The 26,889-nt window shown below is 44.9% G+C and overlaps 1 protein-coding gene across 1 annotated transcript in view; it reads left to right on the forward strand.

Annotated features, from left to right (window-relative positions):
* Positions 1 to 14,963: 14,963 nt before the first annotated feature.
* LOC130290754 (cytochrome P450 2G1-like) overlaps positions 14,964 to 26,889 on the forward strand; it is a 63,007-nt gene continuing 51,081 nt past the window's right edge. Inside the window, exons 1-2 of the mRNA XM_056538808.1 lie at positions 14,964 to 15,233; positions 18,131 to 18,293. Coding sequence (XP_056394783.1) covers positions 15,054 to 15,233; positions 18,131 to 18,293 — 343 coding nt within the window. The 5' untranslated portion in view covers positions 14,964 to 15,053. The remainder of the gene's footprint in view (positions 15,234 to 18,130; positions 18,294 to 26,889) is intronic.

Below are 26,889 nucleotides of genomic sequence, written 5' to 3' on the forward strand. Positions count from 1 at the left end.
CCTGAGCCTGCTCCCTGTATTCTGACCTGACCCTTGCCTATTTCTTGATTTCTCTCTAGCATGCTAATTTTGTTATTACGGTTTGCACTCTGGCCGCATGGGCTGGCCGTGAGCGCATTGCCCCGCTCTCACCTGCAGCCGGTGGGGCTGGGATTTCAATCGCAGGACACGCCCGCATGCGAGTCCAAGCCTGTCACTCACCTCTGTCCTCTGCTGACTCCTCCCCCGTCTCCTAGGGCACGCACGCCAGAGCTATAAGATTTAAGGGCCAGTATGCCCATAATCAAGTCTAACACCTGTGCCTCACTTATAAATTCCTGCAATTCCTACACATTCCTGCCGGATCTTGTGCCATTGAGAAAGCGTTACTGAGTCTTGTCTTGACGTGTTTCTGACCCCTTGTTCTGTGACCTGACCTTGCTCGTGTGCCGCCTGCCTACTGACCTCCTGCTACGTTCCTGACTACGCACCTGTACTGCCGGCCCTGACCTTCTGCTATCCTGACTACGAGTTGCTGTATCCCTCCTGAGCCTCGAATTCCCTCAGCCGCCTGTGTGGTCGAATTGTGCCAGGGGTAGCGACCTGGGTGCCGCCTGCCACAGCAAGACTGGTGAAAACCAGCGGCACCTTAGACTCTGCTCCGTGATACAGCCCGCGTTATCTGCCACACAGGTCCAGCGGATCCACTACCTCCAGTGTCCCTGTCTTCTAACCGTGAGTGTTACATTTGTACTGACCAAGTCACATATAGAAACAGAAGAGTCCGGCACTGCTGCCGATACAAACACCCACTCGACTATATGACACCAACTGCTCTCAGTGGATACCAAGTGGGGGTGCACTCCCAATGATGTAGAGTCTAATAGCATACAAAAGTTCTACAAGGTCCTACGGATGGAACTCTCTTCTCCAATCTTGCCGGCCTTTAACGACATTTCTGATGACACCCACATTCCTCCTTCCTTCTTGGGGGCTTATATAACAGTAATACCCAAAGAAGGTAAGGACCCCTTGCTTTGCCCCAGCTACAGACCCATATCCCTGATTAATACAGATGCCAAGCTCTTTGCCATACTATTGGCCAACAGGTTGGCTGGCCACATGTCTTCCCTAATCCATCCGGATCAAGTCGGCTTCATACAAGGCAGAGAAGTGAGAGACAATACTCTCCGCGCCTTCTCCACTATACACCATGCTCCCTGCTCCCAGCAACCGTTGCTCCTGCTCTCTCTTGATGCTGAGAAGGTGTGTGACCGGATGGATTGGGAATTCATGTCTGCCACACTGTCCCAGCTGGGCCTTGGAGCTGGCATGAGGCAACACATTTTGGCCCTTTATAGATCCCCACTGGCTCAAATTCGCATTAATGGTAGACTATCCGAACCATTTTAGATTAGTAATGGCACGAGACAGGGGTGCCCCCTTTCGCCCCTCTTATATGTTTTATGTATGGAGCATCTGTTAAACGCGATCAGCTCTATTTCTGATATCAAGGGGCTGCAGCTGGCTTGTGACCATTACAAATGCTCTGCATTCGCAGGCGATGTCCTCTTATATATCTCCTCACAACTTACCACTTTACCCAATCTAATGTCAACCTTAACTTCTTTTTCCAACTATAGTAATTACAAGTTAAACCCCTCTAAGAGCGAGGCCCTTAATATCACCCTCCCTCCACAATTAGTGCAAACCTTGCAATCCTCATACCCGTTCAAATGGCAACCTGTGTCGCTGAAATACCTGGGAGTTCGGGTTCCTTCCAACCTATCAGACACCTTTAGAGCCAACTTCCCCCTGTTGCTGCACACACTGCGTTCGGACCTGGCCAGATGGGAGCGCAGGGATTTTTCGTGGCTGGGACAGATAAACATCTTTAAGATGAACGTGCTCCTAAGACTTCTATACTTGTTCGCTAGCTTCCCAACTCACATCCCGAGATCCTTTTAAAGAGATCTCTGCGCTCCAGTCTGGTTTCATCTGGATTCGCAAGAAACCCCACATAGCAAAGAGGTTCCTGCACAGACATAAGGCGAAGGGTGGTCTGGCTATGCTGGACTGCATGTCATAGTATCTGTCGGCGGTGCTTGTACGTGTTCTAGATAGCTTCCATGGGGAACTAAATAAGCAATGGGTCAAAATTGAGGGGTGCTCTGGAGGCCTAATCCCTAAGAATTTGATATGGTCACTGAAGCCCTCCGTGGCGATCCGTTCCTTGCCTCCCCTCCCCCCAGTTCTGGACTCGGTAGCGAAGACTTACTTAATGTACTTGAGAGGCCTACCCTTCCTGAAACCCACTGGCCCTCTAGTCCCCTTATTTGGTAATGCGTCCTTTCCCCCAGCCTTCTCCTCTAATACTTTCCGATCCTTCAATAGATCGGAGGGCACTACACTAGGTTCTCTACTGACAGACTCAGGGCTGAAAACTCTCCCAGACATCCTGGGCGACACTCCACATTCCATACTACACCCCTTCCAATATAACCAACTAAGGCACTTTTACCACTCTAATAGACAGTAATACCACTCTAATCCTTGATCTCCATCGACCCCTATCTGCCTTCGAAAACGTATGCGCTGCAGCTGAGCCCATCGCCCACGCAGTTAGTACAGTGTACTCTCTGCTCTTAGACTTGAATTCTTCCACGCCCGATCCTTTCCGAGCAGCGTGGGAAAAGGAAATCGGGACCCAGATTACAGACGTGGACTGGGACAGGGCCTTAAATCACTGCCACAAATCGTCCATTTCTTGCAGAGCACAAGAGACCAACTTCAAAATACTTACTCGGTGGTATAGGGTCCCCGCCCTGCTGTCCCGCATTTACCCTACTATCCCAAATGTTTGTTGGAGATGTGGACAAGCGGGGGGGGGGGGGGGCGGCAATGTCTTACATATGGTTGACCTGCCCGTCGCTAGACAGGTATTGGTCTTCTGTACTCGATACCATACGCACCCTCACTCACCCTCACCCTCTTTTTCTATCCAGAAAAGCCTGCATGTTATACTGCTATCCATACTCCCGATAGGTCACCCCAAAGTAGCTCTGAAACTCGCAAATTTCTTACTAATGTCGGCCAGAACGGTGATACCTAGGCACTGGAAATCTCCCACCCCGCCCACCTTTTCGACATGGCCTTACACCCATGCCTCTTACATTCCTGGTTTCTCTCACCAGTTTCGCCTAGATGTGATTTCAGTACACTCTCTCTCTTTCTTCTTTCACTCTTTTTCTTTTCTTTCCTTTTCCTATCTTTGTCTTTTCTCTTTCCTCTCCCCCTTGCCCTTACCCTCATTGCCCTCCTGCCCCAAGCCTGTTGGTCCCCCCCCCCCTTTTCTCCCTCCCTCCCTCCTTCCCTCCCAGCCTACCCTCCTCTCGTTTCAAACCTACTTCCCCATTTTCTCTTTCGCCTCTGACACCTGCTAATATGCTCTTTAGATATGACATATCCTCCCTCAACTCCCTGTCTCTTTCATGGACCAGCTGTAATGCCTTAGAGTGTCTTTCTTATAAGCTTAAACCCTCTAACGACTTGACTTATTGCTGCCCGTATGTTTGCCTAAGTTCCATGAAAAGTTAATGTCTTTACTGTCCTGGCTCTAGAGTGGAGATCTAGGTGTGATGGTGTGCAAGCATATTGTTACTGTGGTTTGATTAACCCCTTAAGGACGCAGGACGTACTCAAACGGCCCCTTTTCCGAGTCCTTAAGGACTCAGGACGTTTGAGTACATCCTGTCAAATCCCGGCCCCCCGCCGCTAGCCGGAGGGGCGCCGGAGCCAGATGCCTGCTGAAATCGTTCAGCAGGCATCCCGGCATATCGCCCAGGGGGGTCATGATGACCCCCCATGTCGGCGAATGCAGCGAATCGCTCGCCAATTCAGACGAGCGATGCGCTGCGATTCCGTTCCCCGCCGCTCGCCGGGCGGGGATTGGAGCCGGATGTCTGCTGATTTCTATCAGCAGACATCCCGGCAGTGTGCTGGAGGATGTCCAGAGGACCTCCTATACCGGTGATCGCTGCAGGACGCCGGTAACTGCTTAACGGCGTCCTGCAGCGGTTCCGGGTCATCAGGGTCACGTGTGACCCTGTGACCCGGATATAGATGGTGACTAGTGGTGTAGTATACACCACCAATCACCATCCATGCTGTACTGGGGGCTGTCATTGTGGCCACCCCCCTCAGTACAGTTGTGATTGGGTGGCCAAAGTGGCCACCCCAATCACAATGTAATGGGAGGGGATTTGGTGGGCTAGGAGCATGTTGCTCCGTTCTGCCCGCCATTTCAGAGAGATCTGGTGTGCAGGACGGAGCCCCGTACTGCCCACCATCCCCTCAGTTAAAAAAAAGTGCCCCTTGCCCCCTTTCTGTGGCCCCTTGGCACAGAAATCCCCAGGGATAGCTTTAGATTAGGTAGGGAAAGTCTTTTTTTTTCAGCGTACCTCAGTGGGTGTCCGTGGGTCCGTAGCACCTTTAGCTGCGTGACCCCAGCCCTGCTGGGTCGCTGCGGTCTGCCGCCAGGGTTTTTTTTTGGCGCAGATCTTTTTTTTTTTTTCTAAGCGTGTGTGCGGACCCTCTTAGTTATAAAGGAGCAGTCCGCCACCGTTTGTTAAAGCCCACCCGTCCCTTAGTACTGATCAGTGTTTTTTTTTTTGTGGTGCCGGCGCTTTTTTTCGGGTTTTCTATCGTGTTTTTGCACCCATAGGCGGTTCGTGCCACCAGTAGCAGGCGTGTACTGTGTGGCTGGACCGTACCTGTGTGTGCGGCGTGCCTCACCGCTGTCAGTGATTTATCACTGATTAGCGTTTTTTTGTGTTAAAGGCATTTTTTTCAGTTACCGCATTCTTTTTTTGCACCCATAGATGTTCCGTGGCACCAGTAGCAGGCGTGTACTGTGTGGACGGACCGTACCTGTGTGTGCAGCCTGTCCCACCGCTGTCAGTGATTTATCACTGATCAGCGTTTTTTGGGGGTTCAGGCGGGTGCATTTTTTCGGGGTTAAGCGTTTTTTTATTTTATTTTCCGTTTTTATTGTGTGGGGGTCTGTGTATAAGCCACCAGCCACTGTTCTGGGCTGAGTGGCCAGACCCCCCACTGACTTCTGTGCCCCCTGCCACCACAAGCGCTAATCAGTGCGCACACCACTGATTAGATAAACACTTTTTTTGGCGCAGGGCTTTTTTTGCGTTAGAAGTCCCCTTTTTTTTTTTAAAAGTCCCCTTTTTTATATATTTTTTCTTTCTGTCAGGGCGGGTTAGTTTAGTTTAGTTAGGTTAGGCTAGGGCGGGTTAGGGAGGTAGTATCGCACCACACCACACGCAGCACATACACCAATAAAGTTTTTCCACACACACACACACACCCGTATCCACATTAGAGTAGGGAAATGGCCCGCAGAGTGTTTTCGGTGGAGGAGGCATATGACATAATTGCCTCCGACACCGAGAGCGGTTCAGAGGACGATGAAGACCCCACCTTCCTTATTTCATCGTCCTCCTCATCACCTAGTTCAGATGATGAGCCACCAAGGCAGCGCCGCAAACCTCCTCTGCCCTTGACCCTGTGCCCCATGCTAGTATGAGTCCCCCTGGCGCTCATACTAGTGAAGCGCCCCAGCCAAGTTCACTGGTACATCATGCCGGAGAACTTGTCTGGACTCAGCCAGCGGACCACAAGCCCGTGATTCCTGAGTTTGTTGGCGACTCAGGAATCAAAATTAACATTGTCGGGTTCACTGAAATGGACTTTTTCGTCATTTTTTCAGTGTCGACTTTGTTAATTTGATGGTTACACAGACGAATCTGTACGCCCAACAGTTCGTCGCCGCTAACCCAGGCTCATTTTTAGCTAGACCCGGCAGCTGGACTCCAGTCGATGCAACTGAAAAGAGGACCTTTTGGGGCCTCGCGCTGCATATGGGTATAGTTAAAAAACCCAGTGTCAGGCAATATTGGAGTGGGGACGTCTTTTACCAGACACCCCTCTACAGTATGGCCATGACACGTCCCCGGTTCTAGGCCATTCGGAGATGTTTGCATTATGCTGATAATGTGGCATGTCCCCCCCGAACTGATCCTGTATATGATCGCCTGTATAAAATCAGGTCGGTCATCAATCACTTCGGGGCCAGATTTTGGGAGGCCTATGTCCCGGGGCGGGAGGTCTCTATTGATGAGTCGCTCATCAGCTTCAAGGGGAGACTCAGCTTCCGGCAATACATCCCGACCAAGCGAGCCCGTTATGGCGTGAAGATGTATAAACTTTGCGAGAGTACCTCCGGGTACACTTGCAAGTTTATAGTGTATGAGGGACAAGATTCCCGTTTTAAACCCCCAGAATGTACCCCCACTCTAGGTGTTAGCGGGAAAATCGTTTGGGGCCTTTTGCACCCATTGCTAGATAATGGTTACCACCTTTACGTGGATAACTTTTATACTAGTATCCCTCTCTTCACATCCCTCGCCGCCAGATCCACGGTCGCTTGTGGGACAGTCCGGAAGAATCAAAGAGGCCTTCCGCCCCATCCCTTACATGCTCCTATCCCCCAGGGTCAGTCCCGTGCCTTTTCCCATGAGAACCTGTTGTTGGTCCAGTATAAGGACAAGAGGGATGTCCTTATGCTCACCACAATTCATGGGAATGGCAGCACCCCTGTCCCTGTGCGAGGTACCGCGGGACCGGTCCTTAAGCCCGATTGTATTCTGGACTACAATCAGTATATGGGGGGAGTTGATCTTTCTGATCAAGTGCTCAAGCCATATAATGCCATGCGGAAAACACGTGTATGGTATAAAAAGGTTACAGTCTACATGGTACAGGTTGCCATGTACAACTCTTTTATACTGTACAAGTACGCTGGCAACACAGGGACATACCTGGAGTTCCAAGAGGTAGTTCTAAAGGCCCTCATCTATGGTGACCGCCAAGGAGCGGGTCAGAGCACCTCTGGAACTTTAGGTCCCCGGATCGTCCCGGACCAACACTTTCCTGGTGTGATCCCCAACACTAGAAGGTCGGGACGAACCCAGAAGAAATGCAGAGTGTGTCACAAGATTAGGAGACGGAGGGACACCACCATTCAGTGTGACACTTGCCCAGATAATCCGGGCCTCTGCATAGGCTGCTTCAGGGAGTATCACACTTCCATGGAGTGCTAAATTTTCCATCCTTTGCCCTAATTTTCATTCCCCAGAATTCGGCTCCAATGTACCAGTCCAGGGTACATTGACTTCCAAATTTTATACCAAAATACCCTACCCCCCATCCCCCCCCCCCCCCAAAAAAAAAAAAAAAAAACTTTTTCCCAATACCCCATGGGACACAGAGTCAACAGCATTGGAGGTTTGCAGTTGCCTCAAATGCGCAACGCTCTCTCTCCACCTGAGCGGGTTGCGCATTTGAGGTAACAGAATAGGGACGGCCCCACACATCCCCTTCCCAGAATGATGATTCAGAGTATAGGGTTTGGGGCGGGCATCCTTTTTACTTTTGGCTGTACTCTGGGTCATTATTCTGGGAAGATAATTGGCATATCAGTACTAAAATTGCAATTTTCTTCTCCCCATAGTACTCTTCATCCATTCCTGGAAAATAAATGAAGGGAACACCCGTCTGTTCCAAATCTCCACTTCACCCTATACACCTTCAATAGGGGGTGTACTGTTTGTAGTATTCTCACATGTGGGTGTTCCTTTCTTCTACTTTCCTCTCAATGTATGTAACTGTTAGGTCCGTAACAAACATCCTCCTCAAATGCGAAGATTTCTCGCTGAGCTCTGTTGTATTTCCAGGCGACAATTCGGAGTCACATGTTAGTTGTTCCCAGAAAGATGAAGCAGAGCATAGGTTGAAAATTGCAATTTTCAAAAAGCTACCCTTCATCCATTCCTGGAAAATAAATTTAGGAAACACCTGTGCGTTAGAAATGTCCTCTTTATCCCTATACCCATTCCTCAGGGTGGGTACTTTCTGTAATGGTGTCACATTTGGGTGTTTCATTTTTGTATTTTCCTCGGAATGTATGTAACCGTCAGCTACTGATATGCCATAGGTCACAAATACAAAGTGACCTCTATGACTTCAGAGCCTTGTTGTGCGCCCGTCCAGCACGTTACCCCATATGTAGATGTATTTTTATAGTCAGGGGGAAAAGCCCTCAAAAATTGTAACCCAATATCTCATATTACCCCTTGTGAAAATGTTAAAAATTGGGTAACCCCAGCATTTTAGTGTAAAAACATCTTATTTTTCAATTTATGGCCCATTTTTCAAAAAACCTGTGAGGTGTTATTTCCCACTGTACCCCTTGTTTCGTTCATTGAGGGGTGTAGTTTCTAAAATTGTGTCACATGTGTTTTTTTTCTGTTGGGGGATTTATAAATGTACATGACCCCCGACTTCAATTTCAACAAAATTTCACTCCTTCTATTCTGAGCATTGTAGTGCGTCCACAGAGCAATTTACATCCACATATGGGGTATTTTTTTTTCTCAGACGAAGTTGTTCTACAAATTTTGGGGGCCTTTTGCCCTATTACCCAATGTGAAAATGAAACATTTGGGGTAACACTATCAATATAGTGCAAAAAAATCAAATTTTTCACTTTTACGGCATACTGTTCAAAAAACCTGTGAGGTGTAAGTACTCACTGTAACACTGTTACGTTCCCCGAGGGGTCTAGTTTCCAAAATGTGATGCCATGTGTTTTTTTTTTTTTTTTTGCTGTCCTGGCACCATAGGGGCTTCCTAAATGGGGCATGTCCCCAGAGCAAAATTTGCTTCCAAAAAGCCAAATGTGGCTATTCCTCTTCTGAGACCTGTAGTGCGCCAGCAGCGAATTTTTCACCCCCATATGGGGTGTTTTCTGAATCGGGAGAAATTGGGCTTCAAATTTCGGGGGGTATTTTTGCTTTAACCTTTTGTAAAAATGTGAAATTTTTGGGAAACCAAGCATTTTAGGTACATTTTTTTTTGTTTTTTAACATATGCAAAAGTCGTGAAACCCCTGTGGGATATTAAGGTTCACTTTACAACTTGTTACGTTCCCCAAGGGGTCTAGTTTCCAAAATGGTATGCCATGTGTTTTTTTTTTGCTGTCCTGGCACTATAGGGGCTTCCTAAATGCGGCATGCCCCCAGAGCAAAATTTGCTTCCAAAAAGCCAAATGTGACTACTCCTCTTCTGAGACCTGTAGTGCACCAGCAGAGCAATTTTCACCCCCATATGGGGTGTTTTCTGAATTGGGAGAAATTGGGCTTTATTTTGGGAAATTGGGAAATTTTGGGGGGTATTTTGTGCTTTGACCCTTTGTAAAAATGTAACATTTTTGGGAAACCAAGCATTTTAGGTATTTTTTTTTTTTTTTACATTTGCAAAAGTTATGAAACACCTGTGGGGTATTAAGGCTCACTTAATTCCTTGTTACGTTCCTCAAGGGGTCTAGTTTCCAAAATAGTATGCCATGTGTTTTGTTTTTTTTGCTGTTTTGACACCCTAGGGGCTTCCTAAAGGTGACATGCCCCCTAAAAACCATTTCAGAAAAATATTCTCTCCAAAATCCCCTTGTCGCTCCTTCCCTTCTGAGCCCTCTACTGCGCCCGCCGAACACTTTACATAGACATATGAGGTATGTGCATACTTGAGAAAAATTGGGCTACAAATACAAGTAAAAATTTTCTCCTTTTACCACATGCAAAAACTGGGTCTACAAGAACATGCGAGTGTAAAAAATGAAGATTTTGAATTTTCTCCTTCACTTTGCTGCTATTCCTGTGAAACACCTAAAGGGTTAAAACACTGACTGAATGTCATTTTGAATACTTTGGGGGGTGCAGTTTTTATAATGGGGTCATTTGTGGTGTATTTCTAAGATGAAGACCCTTCAAATCCTCTTCAAAACTGAACTGGTCCCTGAAAAATATCGAGTGTGAAAATTTTGTGAAAAATTGGAAAATTGCTGCTGAACTTTGAAGCCTTCTGGTGTCTTCCAAAAGTAAAAATTCATAAATTTTATGATGCAAACATAAAGTAGACATATTGTATATGTGAACCAAAAGAAAAAATATTTTGAATATCCATTTTCCTTACAAGCAGAGAGCTTCAAAGTTAGAAAAATGCTACATTTTCAATTTTTTCATCAAACTTTGGGATTTTTCACCAAGAAAGGATGCAAGTTACCATAAAATTTTACCACTTAGTTAAAGTAGAATATGTCACAAAAAAACTATCTCGGAATCAGAATGATAAGTAAAAGCATTCCAGAGTTATTAATGTTTAAAGTGACAGTGGTCAGAATTGCAAAAAACGGCTGAGTCCTTAAGGTGAAAAAGGGCTCAGTCCTTAAGGGGTTAACCATTCATGCCATGTTTGTACTACTGTAGTTGTTGAAAATGTGGAATAAAACATATATTTAAAAAAAAAAACAAAGAGCAATGTTTCCCAAGCAGGGTGTCTCCAGCTGTATCAAAACTACAACTCCCTGCATGCCCGGACAGCGTTTGGCTGTCCGGGCATGCTGGAAGTTGTAGTTTTGCAACAGCTGGAGACAACCTTTGTTGAGAAACACGGTATTACTATCTTTCTACTAAACTACCTTCCAACCTAGCAACCTACCTATTTGGCTACCTGGCTATTTCTCTACCTAACTACCTAGCAACCTAATTGCATACCTACCTGGCTGTCTTCCGTCTTACCTACCTAACTGGCTAGCGAACTACCAAACTACCCACCAAACTACCCAGGGGATTTTTTTTGCATCAAAGCCCTGTGGTTTTAAGCTACACCCCTGGGGAGCAATATGAGGGGGTAATATAGAAAGGGTAGCAATATCAGGGGGTAATATAGAAAGGTGGAGCATTATGAACAGCATAATATACAATGGGGACAAAATGAGTGGGGATAATATATAATGGGGGCAATATGAGGGGATAATATACTATGGGGGCAAAATGAGGGGCATAAAGTACAATGAAGGGAAATGTGAGGGTCATGAAATACAATGGGGGCAAAATGAGGGGCATAATGTACAATGAAGGGAAATATGAGGGGCATTATATACAATGGGGGCAATGTAAGAGGCGTAAAAAGTACTGGAAGGATTAAGATTTTTTAATAGAAGTGATTTACAAATCTGTTTTACTTTCTGGCACCAGTTGATTTAAAAATAAAAGTTTTCCACGGGAGTACCTTCAACCCCTTAAGGACGCAGCCCATTTTCACCTCTAGGACGAAGCCCTTTTTTGCACATCTGACCACTGTCACTTTAAACATTAATAACTCTGGAATGCTTTTAGTTATCATTCTGATTCCGAGATTGTTTTTACGTGACATATTCTACTTTAACAAAGTGGTAAAATTTTGTGGTAACTTGCATCCTTTCTTCCCAAAATCCCCAAATTTGATGAAAAAATTAAAATGTTTGCATTTTTCTAACTTTGAAGCTCTCTGCTTGTAAGGAAAATGGATATTCAAAATAATTTTTTTTATTTTTTGATTCATATATACAATATGTCTACTTTACTTTATGTGGACATTTTTCACAACATTTTCAAACTCACTATTTTTCAGGGACCAGTTCAGGTTTGAAGTGGATTTGAAGGGTCTTCTTTTTAGAAATACCCCATAAATGACCCCATTATAAAAACTGCAACCCCCAAAGTATTCAAAATGACATTCAGTAAGTGTTTTAACCCTTTAGGTGTTTCACAGGAAAAGCAGCAAAGTGAAGGAGAAAATTCAAAATCTTCATTTTTTACACTCGCATGTTCTTGTAGACCCAATTTTTAAATTTTTACAAGGGGTAAAAGGAGAAAATGTATACTTGTATGTGTAACCCAATTTCTCTCGAGTAAGCACATACCTCATATGTCTATGTAAAGTGTTCGGCAGGCGCAGTAGAGGGCTCAGAAGCGAAGGAGCGTACGTTTTTCTAAAATGGTTTTTAGGGGGCATGTCGCATTTAGGAAGCCCCCATGGTGCCAGAACAGCAAAAACAAAAACACATGGCATACCATTTAGGAAACTAGACCCCTTGAGGAACATAACAAGGAATAAAGTGAGCCTTAATACCACACAGGTGTTTCACAACTTTTGCATATGTAAAAAGAAAAAAAAATGTTCACTAAAATGTTGGTTTTCCCCCAAATTTCACATTTTAAAGGGTTAATAGCAGAAAAGACCCCCCAAAATTTGTAACCCCGTCTCTTCTGAGTATGGAGGTACCCCATAAGTGGACCTGAAGTGCACTGCGGACGAACTACAATGCTCAGAAGAGAAGGAGTCATATTTGGCTTTTTGAGCATTTGTCGCATTTAGGAAGCCCCTATGGTGCCAGGACAGCAAAAAAATAAACACATGGCATATTATTTTGGAAACTAGACGCCTCACAGAATGTAACAGTGAGCATTTACCCTCCACTGGTGTCTGACAGATCTTTGGAAAAGTGGGATGAGCAAAATTTTTTATTTTCACGGACCACTGTTCCAAAGATCCGTCAGACACCTGTGGGGTGTAAATTCTCACTGTACCCCTCATTACATTACGTGAGGGGTGTAGTTTCCAAAATGGGGTCACATGTGGGTGTGTTTTTTTTTTTTGCGTTTGTCAGAACCGCTGTAACAATCTGCCACCCCTGTGCAAATCACCTCAAATGTACATGGCGCACTCTCCCTTCTGGGCCTTGTTGTGCGCCCCCAGAGCACTTTGCGCCCACATATGGGGTATCTCCGTACTCAGGAGAAAATGCATTACAAATTTTGTAGGGAGTTTTTCCCTTTTACTGCTTGTGAAAATGAAAAGTATAGGGCAACACCAGCATGTTAGTTTAAAAATGTTTATTTTTTTACACTAACATGCTGGTGTAGACCCCAACTGTTCCTTTTCATAAGGGGTAAAAGGAGAAAAGGCCCCCCAAAATTTGTTAGGCAATTTCTCCCGAGTACGGCGTTACCCCATATGTGATCCTAAACTGTTGCCTTGAAATACCACAGGGCTCCAAAGTGAGAGCGCCATGCGCATTTGAGACCTGAATTAGGGACTTGCATAGGGGTGGACATAGGGGTATTCTATGCCAGTGATTCCCAAACAGGGTGCCTCCAGCTGTTGTAGAACTCCCAGCATGCTTGGAAAGTCAATTGCTGTCCAGAAATGCTGGGAGTTTTTGTTTTGCAACAGCTGGAGGCTCCATCTTAGAAACACTGCCGTACAATACGTTTTTCATTTTTACGTGTACGTGTGTATATGTAGTGTTTTACTCTTTATTTTATGTTAGTGAAGTGTAGTGTTTTTAGGTTACATTCACACTGGAGGCCGAATACACTGAGTCTCCAGCTAGGAGTTTGAGCTGCGGCGGAAAATTTGCCGCAGCTCAAACTTGAAGCGGGGAACTCACTGTATTCTGCCGCCAGTGTGAATGTAGCCTGTACATTCACATGGGAGGGGGGTCAAAACTACAACTCCCAGCATGCACTGACAGACCATGCATGCTGGGAGTTGTAGTTTTGCAACAGCTGGAGGCACACTGGTTGGAAAACCTTGAGTTAGGTTCTATGACCTAACTCAGTATTTTCCAACCAGTGTGCCTCCAGCTGTTGCAAAACTACAACTCCCAGCATGTACTGATTGCGGAAGGGCATTCTGAAAGAGGTAGTTATGCAACGGCTGGAGGCACGCAAGTACAACTCCCAGCATGCCAAGACAGCCTTATGCTGTTCCTGAATGCTGGGAGTTGTAGTTTTGCAAGATTTAGAGGGGTTCAGGTTGTAAATCACTGTCCAGTGTTCTCAAAACTGTGGCCCTCCAGATGTTGCAAAACTACAACTCGCAGCATGCCCGACAGCAAACTGCTCTCTGGGCATGCTGAGAGTTGAAGTTTTGCAACATGTGGAGGGCTACATTTTGAGACCACTGCATAGTGATCTACAACCTGAACCCCTCTAAATATTGCAAAACTACAAGTCCCAGCATGCCCACACAGCAAACAGCTGTCTGGGCATGCTGGGAGTTGTAGTTTTGCAACATCTGGAGGGCCACGGTTTAGAGACCACTGTAAACTGTGGCCCTCCGGATGTTGCTAGGCAACAACTCACATGGCAGGACCCGGATGAATTGCTGCCGCTGCCACCGCATGTGGGGGATCCCCGCATGGAGGATCGCGCTCCCGGATCCGGTATCCAGGTAAGGGACCTTTGGCGCCTACTTTCCATGGACAGTTCCCCTGTTTTGCCCGGACACCGATAGGTGGGCAAAGCGGGGGAACCGAACTTTAACCCCCCCACTCCCCCAGTCTGCTATCGGTCGGTCGCTCGGCCGACCAATAGAAGGGATAGGAGGGGTGGCATCCCTGCCACCAAACTCCTATACCTTCAGGGGGATCGAGGGTGTCTTGGACACCCCCGATCCCTCTTATTTTCCGGGTCACCAGTGACCTGTATGACCCGGAATCGCGCAGATCGCAGGTCTGAATTGACCCATCGCGGTCATGGGGGGGTCTCAGGACCCCCCTCGGCTATGTGCCGGGATGCCTGCTATTAGATAACAGCAGTCATCCTGGCCCGATCACCGCTACCGGTGACGCGGCGCTCCCGAAACCCCGCAACGTACATGTATGTCGCAGCACGCCAAGTGACACTTCGCACACCGTACATGTACGTCGCTCGTCGTGAAGGGTTTAATAAGGTGTACCCCATCAAAGTCAGAATTTTACTGAGTTATCGGTGAAATTTGCAAGTGAAGAAGCCACCATGGATTTTAGGAGTCTGTCTAAAGGATGTACCACTCACAAGGCAGAACTTGGGGGTTCTATTCTAAGGTAATGGTCAAATGAATTGGACTTATGTGCAAAGCAATTAGTGTTATTAGAACTGTTTTCAGCACAATATTAACTCCTATTTATATCAGCATTTACAATGTTCATAATACAGAATCCAGCCGTGACTCAGCGCTGTGAACACACCCCTCCTGTTCTTGGTCAGAGGTTGGAATGTTCCCTTGTACATAATAGTCATTTAGAAACACAGAAGGACATAGTACAGACGGAGCTGATATTTCTGGGGTACAGGATGGCTCTGAACATTGCAGGAACCCTTCTCCTGGTTACTGGGGTCACTCTCCTCATTTATCTCATAAAATGGTGGAGCAGAGTGAAGCTAAAGAACCTTCCCCCAGGACCTACACCTCTACCGGGCCTGGGGAACATCCTGCAGATCAGCACCTCAGAACTACCTCAATCTTTAGTTAAGGTATGTATACTAATTTATAATAATATCCTTAGGTCACTGGTTATATAACAATTCCTACTATAGACCTACTGTAGACATCATATGTGTGGGTGATCCAGGAATAGAAGAAGGAAGTCTTACAGAATACAGTGATCCCTCAACTTACAATGGCCTCAACATACAGTAGTTTCAACATACAATGCCAAGGACAGTCCAGATCTGTGAAACATGTCAATGTCTGGAAGAACTGACCAATCAGAATGGGCATTCACTGGTAAAACCCCTGTATTACTGAAGTGTATGCACTGACTGGCTATGTGGTAGCGCCGCCCTACAGTACAGGAAGGTACTACATGGTCTGTACACTTTACCTGTATTACTGAAGTGTATGCACTAACTGGTTTCTGGTAGCGCCCCCTACAGTACAGGGAGGTATTACATGTTCTGTACACTTTACCTGTATTACTGAAGTGTATGCACTGACTGGTGTCTGGTAGTGCCCCCTACAGTACAGGAAGGTACTACATGTTCTGTACACTTTACATGTATTACTGAAGTACATGCACTGACTAGTGTCTGGTAGTGCCCCCTACAGTACAGGAAGGCACTACATGTTCTGTACACTTTACCTGTATTACTGAAGTGCATGCACTGACTAGTGTCTGGTAGCGCCCCCTACAGTACAGGAAGGTACTACATGTTCTGTACACTTTACCTGTATTACTGTAGTGCATGCACTGACTGGTGTCTGGTAGCGTCTCCTACAGTACAGGGAGGTATTACATGTTCTGTACACTTCACCTGTATTACTGAAGTGTATGCACTGACTGGTGTCTGGTAGCGCCCCCTACAGTACAGGGAGGTATTACATGTTCTGTATTCTTTACCTGTATTACTGAAGTGTATGCACTGACTGGGGTCTGGTAGCGCCTCCTACAGTACAGGGAGGTATTACATGTTCTGTACACTTCACCTGTATTACTGAAGTGTATGCACTTCCTGGTGTCTGGTAGTGCCCCCTACAGTACAGGGAGGTATTACATGTTCTGTACTACTCTTTACCTGTATTACTGAAGTGTATGCACTTCCTGATGTCTGGTAGCGCCCCCTACAGTACAGGGAGGTATTACATGTTCTGTACACTTTACCTGTATTACTGAAGTGTATGCACTGACTGATGTCTGGTAGTGCCCTCTACAGTACAGGGAGGTATTACATGTTCTGTACTCTTTACCTGTATTACTGAAGTGCATGCACTGACTGGTGTCTGGTTGCGCCCCCTACAGTACAGGGAGGTATTACATGTTCTGTACTCTTTACCTGTATTACTGAAGCGTATGCACTGACTGGTTTCTGGTAGCGCCCCCTACAGTACAGGAAGGTACTACATGTTCTGTACACTTTACCTGTATTACTGTAGTGCATGCACTGACTGGTGTCTGGTAGCGTCTCCTACAGTACAGGGAGGTATTACATGTTCTGTACACTTCACCTGTATTACTGAAGTGTATGCACTGACTGGTGTCTGGTAGCGCCCCCTACAGTACAGGGAGGTATTACATGTTCTGTATTCTTTACCTGTATTACTGAAGTGTATGCACTGACTGGGGTCTGGTAGCGCCTCCTACAGTACAGGGAGGTATTACATGTTCTGTACACTTCACCTGTATTACTGAAGTGTATGCACTTCCTGGTGTCTGGTAGTGCCCCCTACAGTACAGGGAGGTATTACATGTTCTGTACTACTCTTTACCTGTATTACTGAAGTGTATGCACTTCCTGATGTCTGGTAGCGCCCCCTACAGTACAGGGAGGTATTACATGTTCTGTACACTTTACCTGTATTACTGAAGTGTATGCACTGACTGATGTCTGGTAGTGCCCTCTACAGTACAGGGAGGTATTACATGTTCTGTACTCTTTACCTATATTACTGAAGTGCATGCACTGACTGGTGTCTGGTTGCGCCCCCTACAGTACAGGGAGGTATTACATGTTCTGTACTCTTTACCTGTATTACTGAAGCGTATGCACTGACTGGTTTCTGGTAGCGCCCCCTACAGTACAGGAAGGTATTACATGTTCTGTACTCTTTACCAGTGCCAGGGTTAGCTGCTCCTTTGGACACCAGGTGAAGGCGACTCCATGTTACTTTTTTGGACACTGTGTACTGTACAGGACCCTGAAGAAGCTCCTGTCCCCTACATAGACCAGCGTTTTCCAACCACGGTGCCTACAGCTGTTGCAAAACTACAACTCCCAGCATGCTCAGATAGCCAAAGGCTGTCCGGGCATGCTGGGAGTTGTAGTTTTGCTACAGCTGGAAGCACCCTGGTTGGGAAACACTGACATAAACAGTGATTACAGATCCCAGCAGATCTTTATTACTTTTATATGGAAGGATTTGCTTTATCTATATTAGTTATCTACTTATTTATCTTTAATCCTCACTTTTTCCTATTTTTGGATGACATTTTGGTGGCTTCAGAACCAATTACCAGGTTTCCATAGAGTTCTGGTCTCAACATACAATAGTTTCAACATACAATGGTCGTCCTGGAACCGATTAATATTGTAACTTGAGGGAGCACTGTATATATTCTCATCCGCTGCTTTACCAGTCTATTATCATATGTAAAATATCTGATGACAATGTTTGTTTTCCGTAAATGGGGCCCCTCTACCCCACCCGCCTTATTAACTCCTGAATTCCTGATGGCGTCTTTTAGGTCTGTGCAGAAATTTCCCATTTTATGTGATCTGGAAAGTCTTCTGAGTTTGGCTTTATTGATCTGAATGAACAGGGTTATAGAAGTTTATGTCTCCAGCTCAGACCTGTTATGCAATATTTTTTATGTTTTCTTTATCTCCAGCTCAGACCTGTTATGCAATATTTTTTATGTTTTCTTTATCTCTAGCTGAGTGAGAAGTATGGACCTGTCTATACCATCTACACCGCGAACGTTCGGACGATAATACTGATCGGGTACGACGCAGTGAAGGAAGCCTTGGTGGACCGCAGTGACGCATTTAGTGATAGGGCAGATTTAGGAGCAGGAGAGTTTTTTCATAAGGATTTTGGTAAGCTGATAAAGAAAACGTAAAATAACAATAACTAATCATTTTCTAATAGATTTTAATGTAAATGATTCTATAATGCTGTATACAGGTCATACATATCTGGGAAAATATGTCATATATGAAAAATGGGGAGGTACATTACAGTATATCTTTAAAATGTTATGTAATACAAATATCCATGTAAGGCTGAGTTCACACTGCGTTCATGCATATGGCCATCAGACAGGTGATGCAGATTTATTCAGGGGCGCACCACAGCAGGACTGATAACTTTAAAGGAGAAATCAAGCGAAAATGAACTTATCCCCTATCCACAGTGCTGTATTCAAATATTTTGGTGGTCCCATTGAAATGAATGGAGGGCGTGCCGTCTGCAGCACACGCTCCTCACTGAAAGCCAGGTCCCATTCTGGAGATCGAGGGGGGTCCCAGCGGTTGGACCCCCTGAGATCAGCTACTTATCCCCTATCTTGTGGATAGAGACTAAGTTTGTTTTCCTTGGAGTTTTCCTTTAATGGCCCAAATGTAGACAGCTAGTGACCACGCCCCTTCAAGATGTCACTCCACGCCCACTCCATTCATGTCTACAGAGGGGATGGGGTGTGACATCACGACTCCAGTCACGAAAACCCAGCGCTTCCGAGACTGGAGCAGCACAGAATGCCTGGTGCTGCAGTGGTGGGACCCATGTGATCAGATTTCTTATCCCATATACAGGCCCCCCCCCAACATACGATTATTTCAACATACGATGCTTTTGAATATCGGGGCCATCACATAAACGGCCATCTGGCAGCGCAGACTGCCCAATCTGCTGCCAGATAGCCGTTTAAGGTGCCCCGTGTGGTCCGGTGATGATCACTTACCTGTCCTCGGGGCTCCGGACCGTCCTCTTCGGGATCCTCTGCATCTCCGTCCCTCTCCTTCATCGTCATCACGTCGCTGCGCACACCGTCCCGTCATTCAATAGGAGCGGCATGCACAGTGTCGTGATGACGGCGATGAAGAGCGATGATCCCAGGCAGCATAGACGGTCCGGAGCGATGGGGACACCCCAGGGATGCAGTGACAGTGATGGAGGGCGACATCCAGGGCAGCAGTGACGGTTCGGAGCGGCGGGGACACGTAAGTATAACTTCCTATACTTTACATTGCACGGATCCCTCAGCATACGATGGTTTCAACAAACGATGGTCCATTTGGAACGGATTACCATCATATGTTGAGGGACCACTGTACTTTGGATGGGGGATAAGGCGTCTATAGGCGGAATAACCCTTAAAGGGTACTCCACTGGGAAACATTTTTTTTTTTTTAAATCAAGTGGTGCCAGAAAGTTAAACAGATTTGTAAATTACTACCATTTAAAAATTTTAATCCTTCCAGTACTTATTAGCTACTGTATACTACAGAGGAAGTTTTTTTCTTTTTGATTTTCCTTCCTGTCTGACCACAGTGCTCTCTGCTGACACCTCTGTCCATGTCAGGAACTGTCCAGAGCAGGGGCAAATCCCCATAGCAAACCTCTCCTGTTCTGGACAGTTCCTGACTTGGACAGAGGTGTCAGCAGAGAGCACTGTGGTCAGACAGGAAGGAAAATCAAAAAGTAAAGAACTTCCTCTGTAGTATACAGCAGCTTATAAGTACCTGGTGATTAAAAATAATATTTTTTTTTCCAGGAGAGTACCCCTTTAAACCGCTTCTAAACTTAAGTACTTTAACCTCTACATACCACATTGTTTGTGCTCTCACTTTCCCCCACCTTGCGCTGTTAGCTTTATATAACATTCTTGTCATTATCATCAGTGGTATATACAGGAACCACTAATCCAATAGCAGCATACATCAGAATAGGTTTTCCACCTTTGTTTGGATGCACAAGTAACCTAGTACTAGTATTCACAAACCAAATGGTATAAACATCACCTCATACACCCCAAAAAAAATAGACGGAGATCAAAAAGTCAGATCAATGTCCAAATGGTACAAATAAAAAATACAGATTATGGCACAGAAATTATTCCACATACAGCTCTGTAAGCAAAAAAAAGTAAATAAGTAAAGGTTATAGGGGTTGTTTGACTAATTAACCCCTTAAGGAGGCTGCCTGTTTTTAGCTTAATGACATGGCCCAATTTTTCAAATCTGGCATGTGTCTCTTTAAGTGGTAATACTTCTTCTGACATGCTTTTACTTAACTTGTCAGAGGTCTTACTATTTTTTATGGCATTCACTGTCTGGTAAAAATTATATTATTTTTCTTCTGTGGGTCGGTACGATTATGGCGATACCCAATTTATATAGCTTTTCTTTGTGCTTTTTCCTATTCTAAACAGAATAATATTTTGTCCAATGCCATTGAGTGAGGCTTATTTTTTGCGGTACGAGCTGTACTTTTTATTGGTGCCATTTTTTTTGGGGGGGGGGGGGATTTGTCTATCTTTTTTTCCCACGGTTTGGACTAAAATTTTTTTTTTTTTACGGATGTGGCAATACCTATTATGTATAGGTTTGGGCGTTATTTTTTTTTTTTGTTTTTGTGTGTGTGATAATATACAGGGAGATTTATCAAAACCTGTGCAGAGGAAAAGTTGCCCAGTTGACCATAGCAACCAATCAGATCACTTCTTTCATTTTGCAGAGGCCTTGTTAAAAATGAAAGAAGCGAGCTGATTGGTTGCTATGGGCAACTGGCCAACTTTTCCTCTGCACAGGTTTTGATAAATCTCCCTGAAAGGTTCTCTATAATCTACTCAGTACCCCTGGTACTGGTTCTCTGTCTTTTCTGTACCCCTGGTACTAGGTCCAATTTGGCTTAAGGCTTGTACTGGCCAGGAGAGCGTCTTATCAGGTGTGGAAAAAATACATGCACACAAGATGCAGTCTAAGTACGCTCTGTTTTACTATTTGCCAACGTTCATATATATATACCATGTTGCTTAATAGTTACAAGTCAGCAGAACACAAGAACAGGATGTACGTGCACAACAGTTAGGAATCAGCAGTTGAGAAAACGAGAAGTACGGTACGAGCCTTGCGGTTACAAACGGCAGAATTAAGATACATCATACAAGATTACAGAATTATGATACACATCATACAAGATTACAGAATTATGATACACATCATACAAGATTACAGATCTGTATTATTCTATCAAGACTCTTGTACCCTTCAATCCCCTCTTAAAACCAGTTGTCACTTTAGACAACTTGGTTTTTCTTGTATTCTATTTTCTTTTGAAAAGTCTTTATGTAGGCAGTATAGCCTTCTGCTGAGTGACGGTGAAGTAGAGGGACTTGGGTGTCTGATGAGGTGGAGAGGAGGATTTTAGGATCTGCAGCAGGTCTTGGCTTGCAGCGTTTCATACATAAGAAAATAAGTTTTATTGATACATATACTATAAGGGCAATGACAGTAATGTGTATTATGAGCTGCAGAACGCCCCCTATCCATCCTCCTACGCCCTTGAGCCAGGTAGCGGGATTCAATATTGAAAAGGTATCCCCCCACCACTTATCCCTGTTGATTTCATTGTCTTTGGCATATTTGTCCCTCAATTTTTGTATGTTCTCAAGCTGGTGGTGCATCTGAATTGTTCCTGAAGTGTCTATGTAATGGCAACAAGTAGGACCTATGATTTGACACATCCCTCCTTGAGCTGCTGTGAGATAGTCCAAGACTATTGCGTGTTGGTTAGTCACTATCATCAGTTGATTTTGCACGGACACAGAGGTATTAGTAATTTCTAAAATGTCATATATTTGGTCGTCGAGGTAGTTAGTGGCTTCGACTAACTTATCCCATATTTGCATCACCATTGGATATATAAAAATGGTGCTAAAAAGCTTGTTGGTTATTCCCATTTGTACAACATGTGGCCTACCGTTTTCCCTTTCTTTGTTATCTGCTGCTCTTCGGTATAACATATGTTTAGGAGCTGCTCTCATGTCAATGTCGTCGTTGGATATGACAAAGGTGGAGGGGGTAAGTCTAGCTAGGGTGCATGTGCCTTTGACCCCTACCGGCAACCACTTGTAGGCTTCCCTACCACATACCCAATAGATGTCTCGTGGGAGCTCCCAGAAAGAGGAATGTTGATTGATAAGTTTATTAACTATGTCAATGAGTCTAGAGGCATTTGTTAAGTAACACCAGGAAGGTATCTGCCCTAATCTACCGCAGTAGCCCACATCTGGGTTATTCCATGTTGGTTCAGTAAGTTGGTATTCTGACGTGTCATTGCATGGTTGGTGTCCTGTTATATTATAGCAGTCTACGTCTTGAGTAGCCTGAGTAAAGAGGGTGTTATTTGGCCATTTTGGGTCATGTAAGTACCTTTCTATCTGGCTGGGCTTAAGAAGATCAGTACTTGCGGATGTCCTGTTAAAACTAACTTTCATTCCTTCTGTGGGGATTGCTCCTAGGTCTAGTATATGTGTGACCACTCGAGTTACCCAGGAACCCCCCTTGAAAGCCAACACTTGTTGTGGTCCTAGGCCTGGGCTGCTTAAGTTTCCCTGCCACCATGGCTGCCCCACCCATCCTACTATAGGAATACCCACTGAGGTGTTTCAGTTCTTTGCATATGGTGTCTCGTTGTCAGCAAGCATGTCAAAACAGTCTCCCTGAAATAATTCATATGAGGGCACAGGGATAGCAAAGTAGGGCATGCTTTGGGCAGACACAGGGGCATGGGTGCATATCCAACAATCCTTTGCAGTGAGGTTTTGTGCTAACATTATATGGTGTTTCAGGAACTTATCGTTTGGGTGTCTCTCTTATTCATTCTGTAGAGTCACCGTGGGGTGAATCAAAGTCAATAAAGTCATTAATGCAAACATCAGGAGACTTAGTTTCTTCAACCATCTGCCAGAACAAGGCCAGGGCATCAGCGGGTACATCTTTCGGTAGGCTTTCAAGGTCAGGGCTGTCTGCCCCCGTTATTACCTCCTTTGGGTGATGTTGGACGAGTTTGATCCGAGAGGCGTGGATCCAAGAAGGGCTGTCTTCCGTGAGAACCGCCGTCCTCTTCACGGCAACAACTGTGGTTGGGGGTCCAAAGGTGAAGTCTCCGGGCTTCTTTCCTTTCGACAGAGTCTTAACCAGGACAGTGTCGCCTTCCTGGAACTGGTGTGTTGGTTCCTGTGGGAGAGAAGGAGAATTACAGACAACATTTTGTTCTACTTTATCAAGGGTTTGGATGAGGTCTGTGACATATTGTTCCCTTATCTGGTTGAGGTCCCCTTCTTCTGTTATAAGTGGTTGTTGGGCCCATGGAGTCGGGAAAGGCCTACCCATGAGAATCTCAAAAAGGGGAGAGTTTTAAAGTCTTATGGAGGGTCATTCTAATTTCTGAGAGTATGATGGGAAGGACTGGTTTCCACTTCTCAAAGGTGCTCCCTTTGGCCTACTCCGTGGAAATGAGCAATAAAACTGTGGCACTGTGTTGGGGTATGCATGGTGTCCCCTCTTTGCAGATCAATCCTGTTACAGGATTTTTCTGCAATACCGGATAACACCAATCATATTCCTCTTGTTCGGGAACAGAGGACTGGAGAGAGAAGAGTTTTTTTTATTTATTTTTTCGAGTGAAGGAGGTGTAAGAACTGGTAACATCAGTGAGACAGGTTGTTGTGTAGCAGCCAGTTTGGTGGTTTGGTCTGCTAGAGCATTGCCCTTTGAAATGTGATCAGTCCCACATGTGTGTCCTGCAGTGAATGATGACTAATTGTGATGGTAGGGATGTCCGACATCACATCATCATGAATTTTCAGGCCAACTATTGCGCAGGGCCAGATGTAGGGGAGGCATACACCATTTTTAAGTATGGATTACTGAGGAGAATTGCCTCATATCCAGAGAGCCATTGTGTTTACATGTGTTTGTGTATGTAGGCCTTTAAGGAGAGAGATAACATCATGAGAAGTGTGCAAGGTAGTGTCATGTCCTAAAGTAAGGGTGGTAGCTTGTTCAACAATCATAGCACAGGCAGCAAGAGCTCGCAGATATGCCGGCATTCCCTGTACAGAGACGGGCATCACCTTTGAGAAAAAGGGCACAAGGACATAGTTTACCTCCATGAAACTGTATCAGCACACCCGCCATGGTTTTACAATTGTCTCATGCATACATGTGGAAAGGCAAATTGTAATCTGGGAGGCCTAGCCCTGGACTTGTCATTAAAAGCTTTGTACATTTATGAGGACCATTTGATTAGATCGGGTTTGCCTGATAGGGTAGCATCTCTATGAGCAATCGGGAATCCACTGTCTGCAGTAGTTTATCATACCCAAGAAAGATAGCATTTCCTTCTGGGCGTGCGGGGTGACCAGGCCCGCTACAGACTGAACTCTAGACTTGCTCAACTCCCTTTTCCCTTTTGGCAGAACAAAACCCAGATATTCAACCTGTTCACAACACCATCCTCAAGGCAGGCCTCCTCAGAGAAACTACACATTAACAAATCATCAACATTTTGGAGGAGAACAGAACCCTGGGGGGTGTGCCATGATTGTAAAAAGGCTTGGAGGACAATGCTGAACACAACTGGTGAATCAGCATACCCCTGGGGCATTGCACACCAGGTTAACTGTAGTCCCTCAAAGGAAAAAGCAAAAAGGAGTCTGGTCTCTTCGTCCACTGGGATCGAGAAGAAAGCATTCTTCAGATCGAGGACAGAAAAATGAGTTGCCTGTGCTGGGATTGATGACAACAGTTGAGTGACATCAGGAACTATAGGGGCAATAGGCACAATTAGTCTGTTGATGGCTCTCAGGTCTTGTACAAAACAGACAGTACCATTGGGTTTGGAGACAGTATGTTCTAAAACTCAAGTTTGTAGGAAATGTTTGATTATAGGGCGGATACCTTTTGATTTGTTTCCTGTGACAAGGGGTGCTGTTTATGGTAGACCGGGAGAATGTCTGGTTTGAGTCTTGCCTTGTATGATGTACTGTCAATGTGTCCCACATCATGGTCTCCATGTGATCAGACAATGGGGTCTACCTCAGGTGGGACTTGGGTCGGGGACATAACAGGATAATGTTAGTACCCTGCAGGTGTGACTATGGGTGCGAGGTCAGACGTGACATGTAACCTGGACGGGGATGCAGTGATATGTAATTTGAGTTTACATATGAGGTCTCTTCTCAGGAGGTTTACAGGGCATTCAGGTATGATGCGAAAGGAAGGGAAGGTTAAATGGTCACCCTCGGGGCATTGTGTATACAGGTGCTATGAACATACTCAATTTCAAACAGTAGACATATATATACGCATATATATATATATGCACATACATATATATCCCCTGAAAAACAAAATTACACCAGATCCGAAGAAGAAGAAGAAGCTGTCATGCTCCCTGTAAACCCCGCCTTACTCCTCCCAAACCTCTATGTCACCAGTCACCACCCCTTTGAGTCTGACTTCTTGTCTTTCCCTAATTCTGGTCAGTCACCATGAAACGTCTATTATCACATGTATTACTGACAGTGTTACTTAACATCAAGAGACATACAAGAAACATAACATGTAACAATACCGACATTTACAAATACTTAACGTACAACACACAGGGCCCACATTCTCACCAAAGATATAAAAATAAAAGTGTACACAGCTTTCTCAAAAATTTGAAAAATAATTATCTCCAATGCACATTGTTTATAATCCAGTAAACCATTAGCTTGATTTTAAATGCCTAAAGTAATATTTATCAATTAAATAGTGATCACTTTTTTTATTTATTTTATCTTCTTGGCCAAATTTCTTCTCTTATTACTCCTGTAATATAATCAGACAATTAATCGCATTTCCTGATACATTTCATTTTTTTTCATCAACCCTGTGTTACTGTAAAGGCAAGAAATTAATGAAATATCATCAAATAGTTCAATTTAATACCACGTGAATATATTTTTCTTTTAACACCATTTTCATTACAACACAACAGCTTCACAGGGAAAACATTCACTGGTCATTTTCTATACACTCCTGATTCTATACACCTCACACATATATAACATACTTTATATCATAAGAACCATCCTATAAACGCCATCATATGACCACATACACAGGGCTTTCCAAGCGATTTACCACATCACTCCATTCCATAGCATTGAACAGTCATCTTCACTTCATTTATTCCAGCAGGTTCAGCTCTGCTCATCCTACATTCCTCACACTGCTTCACATGCTTTCTCCTTCACAAATCACCTGCTTTTCCACCAAAACTTTGAGTCTCTATTTCTGACAACAATCTCTAATCCTATTAAACAATTTACACAGCCCTGCATCATAACGCCAACATGCTGTGAACCTTTTCCAAAAATCCAGTAACAGTTTCACCTAGTTTTTTTTGTTTGCATGCCACAGCAATGGGCAGTGATGATTTTTGTTTGAAAACTTGGTTAAGTTCCTCTTCTAATTCTCTCCATATACGCTCTCTACCCTTCTCGAGATTACAAATGTAGTTGTTAGAGTGGAGGTCAGGGGGTATGTATCATTGGCCCCCTCCCTTGGGAATGGGCTGGAGTCCTTCATGAATTCTGACCAACCAACTATATCATCTACCCACGGATTCACTAAA

This window comes from Hyla sarda, chromosome 9 (assembly GCF_029499605.1).
Source record: "Hyla sarda isolate aHylSar1 chromosome 9, aHylSar1.hap1, whole genome shotgun sequence".
In the NCBI taxonomy this organism is placed as follows: domain Eukaryota; kingdom Metazoa; phylum Chordata; class Amphibia; order Anura; family Hylidae; genus Hyla; species Hyla sarda.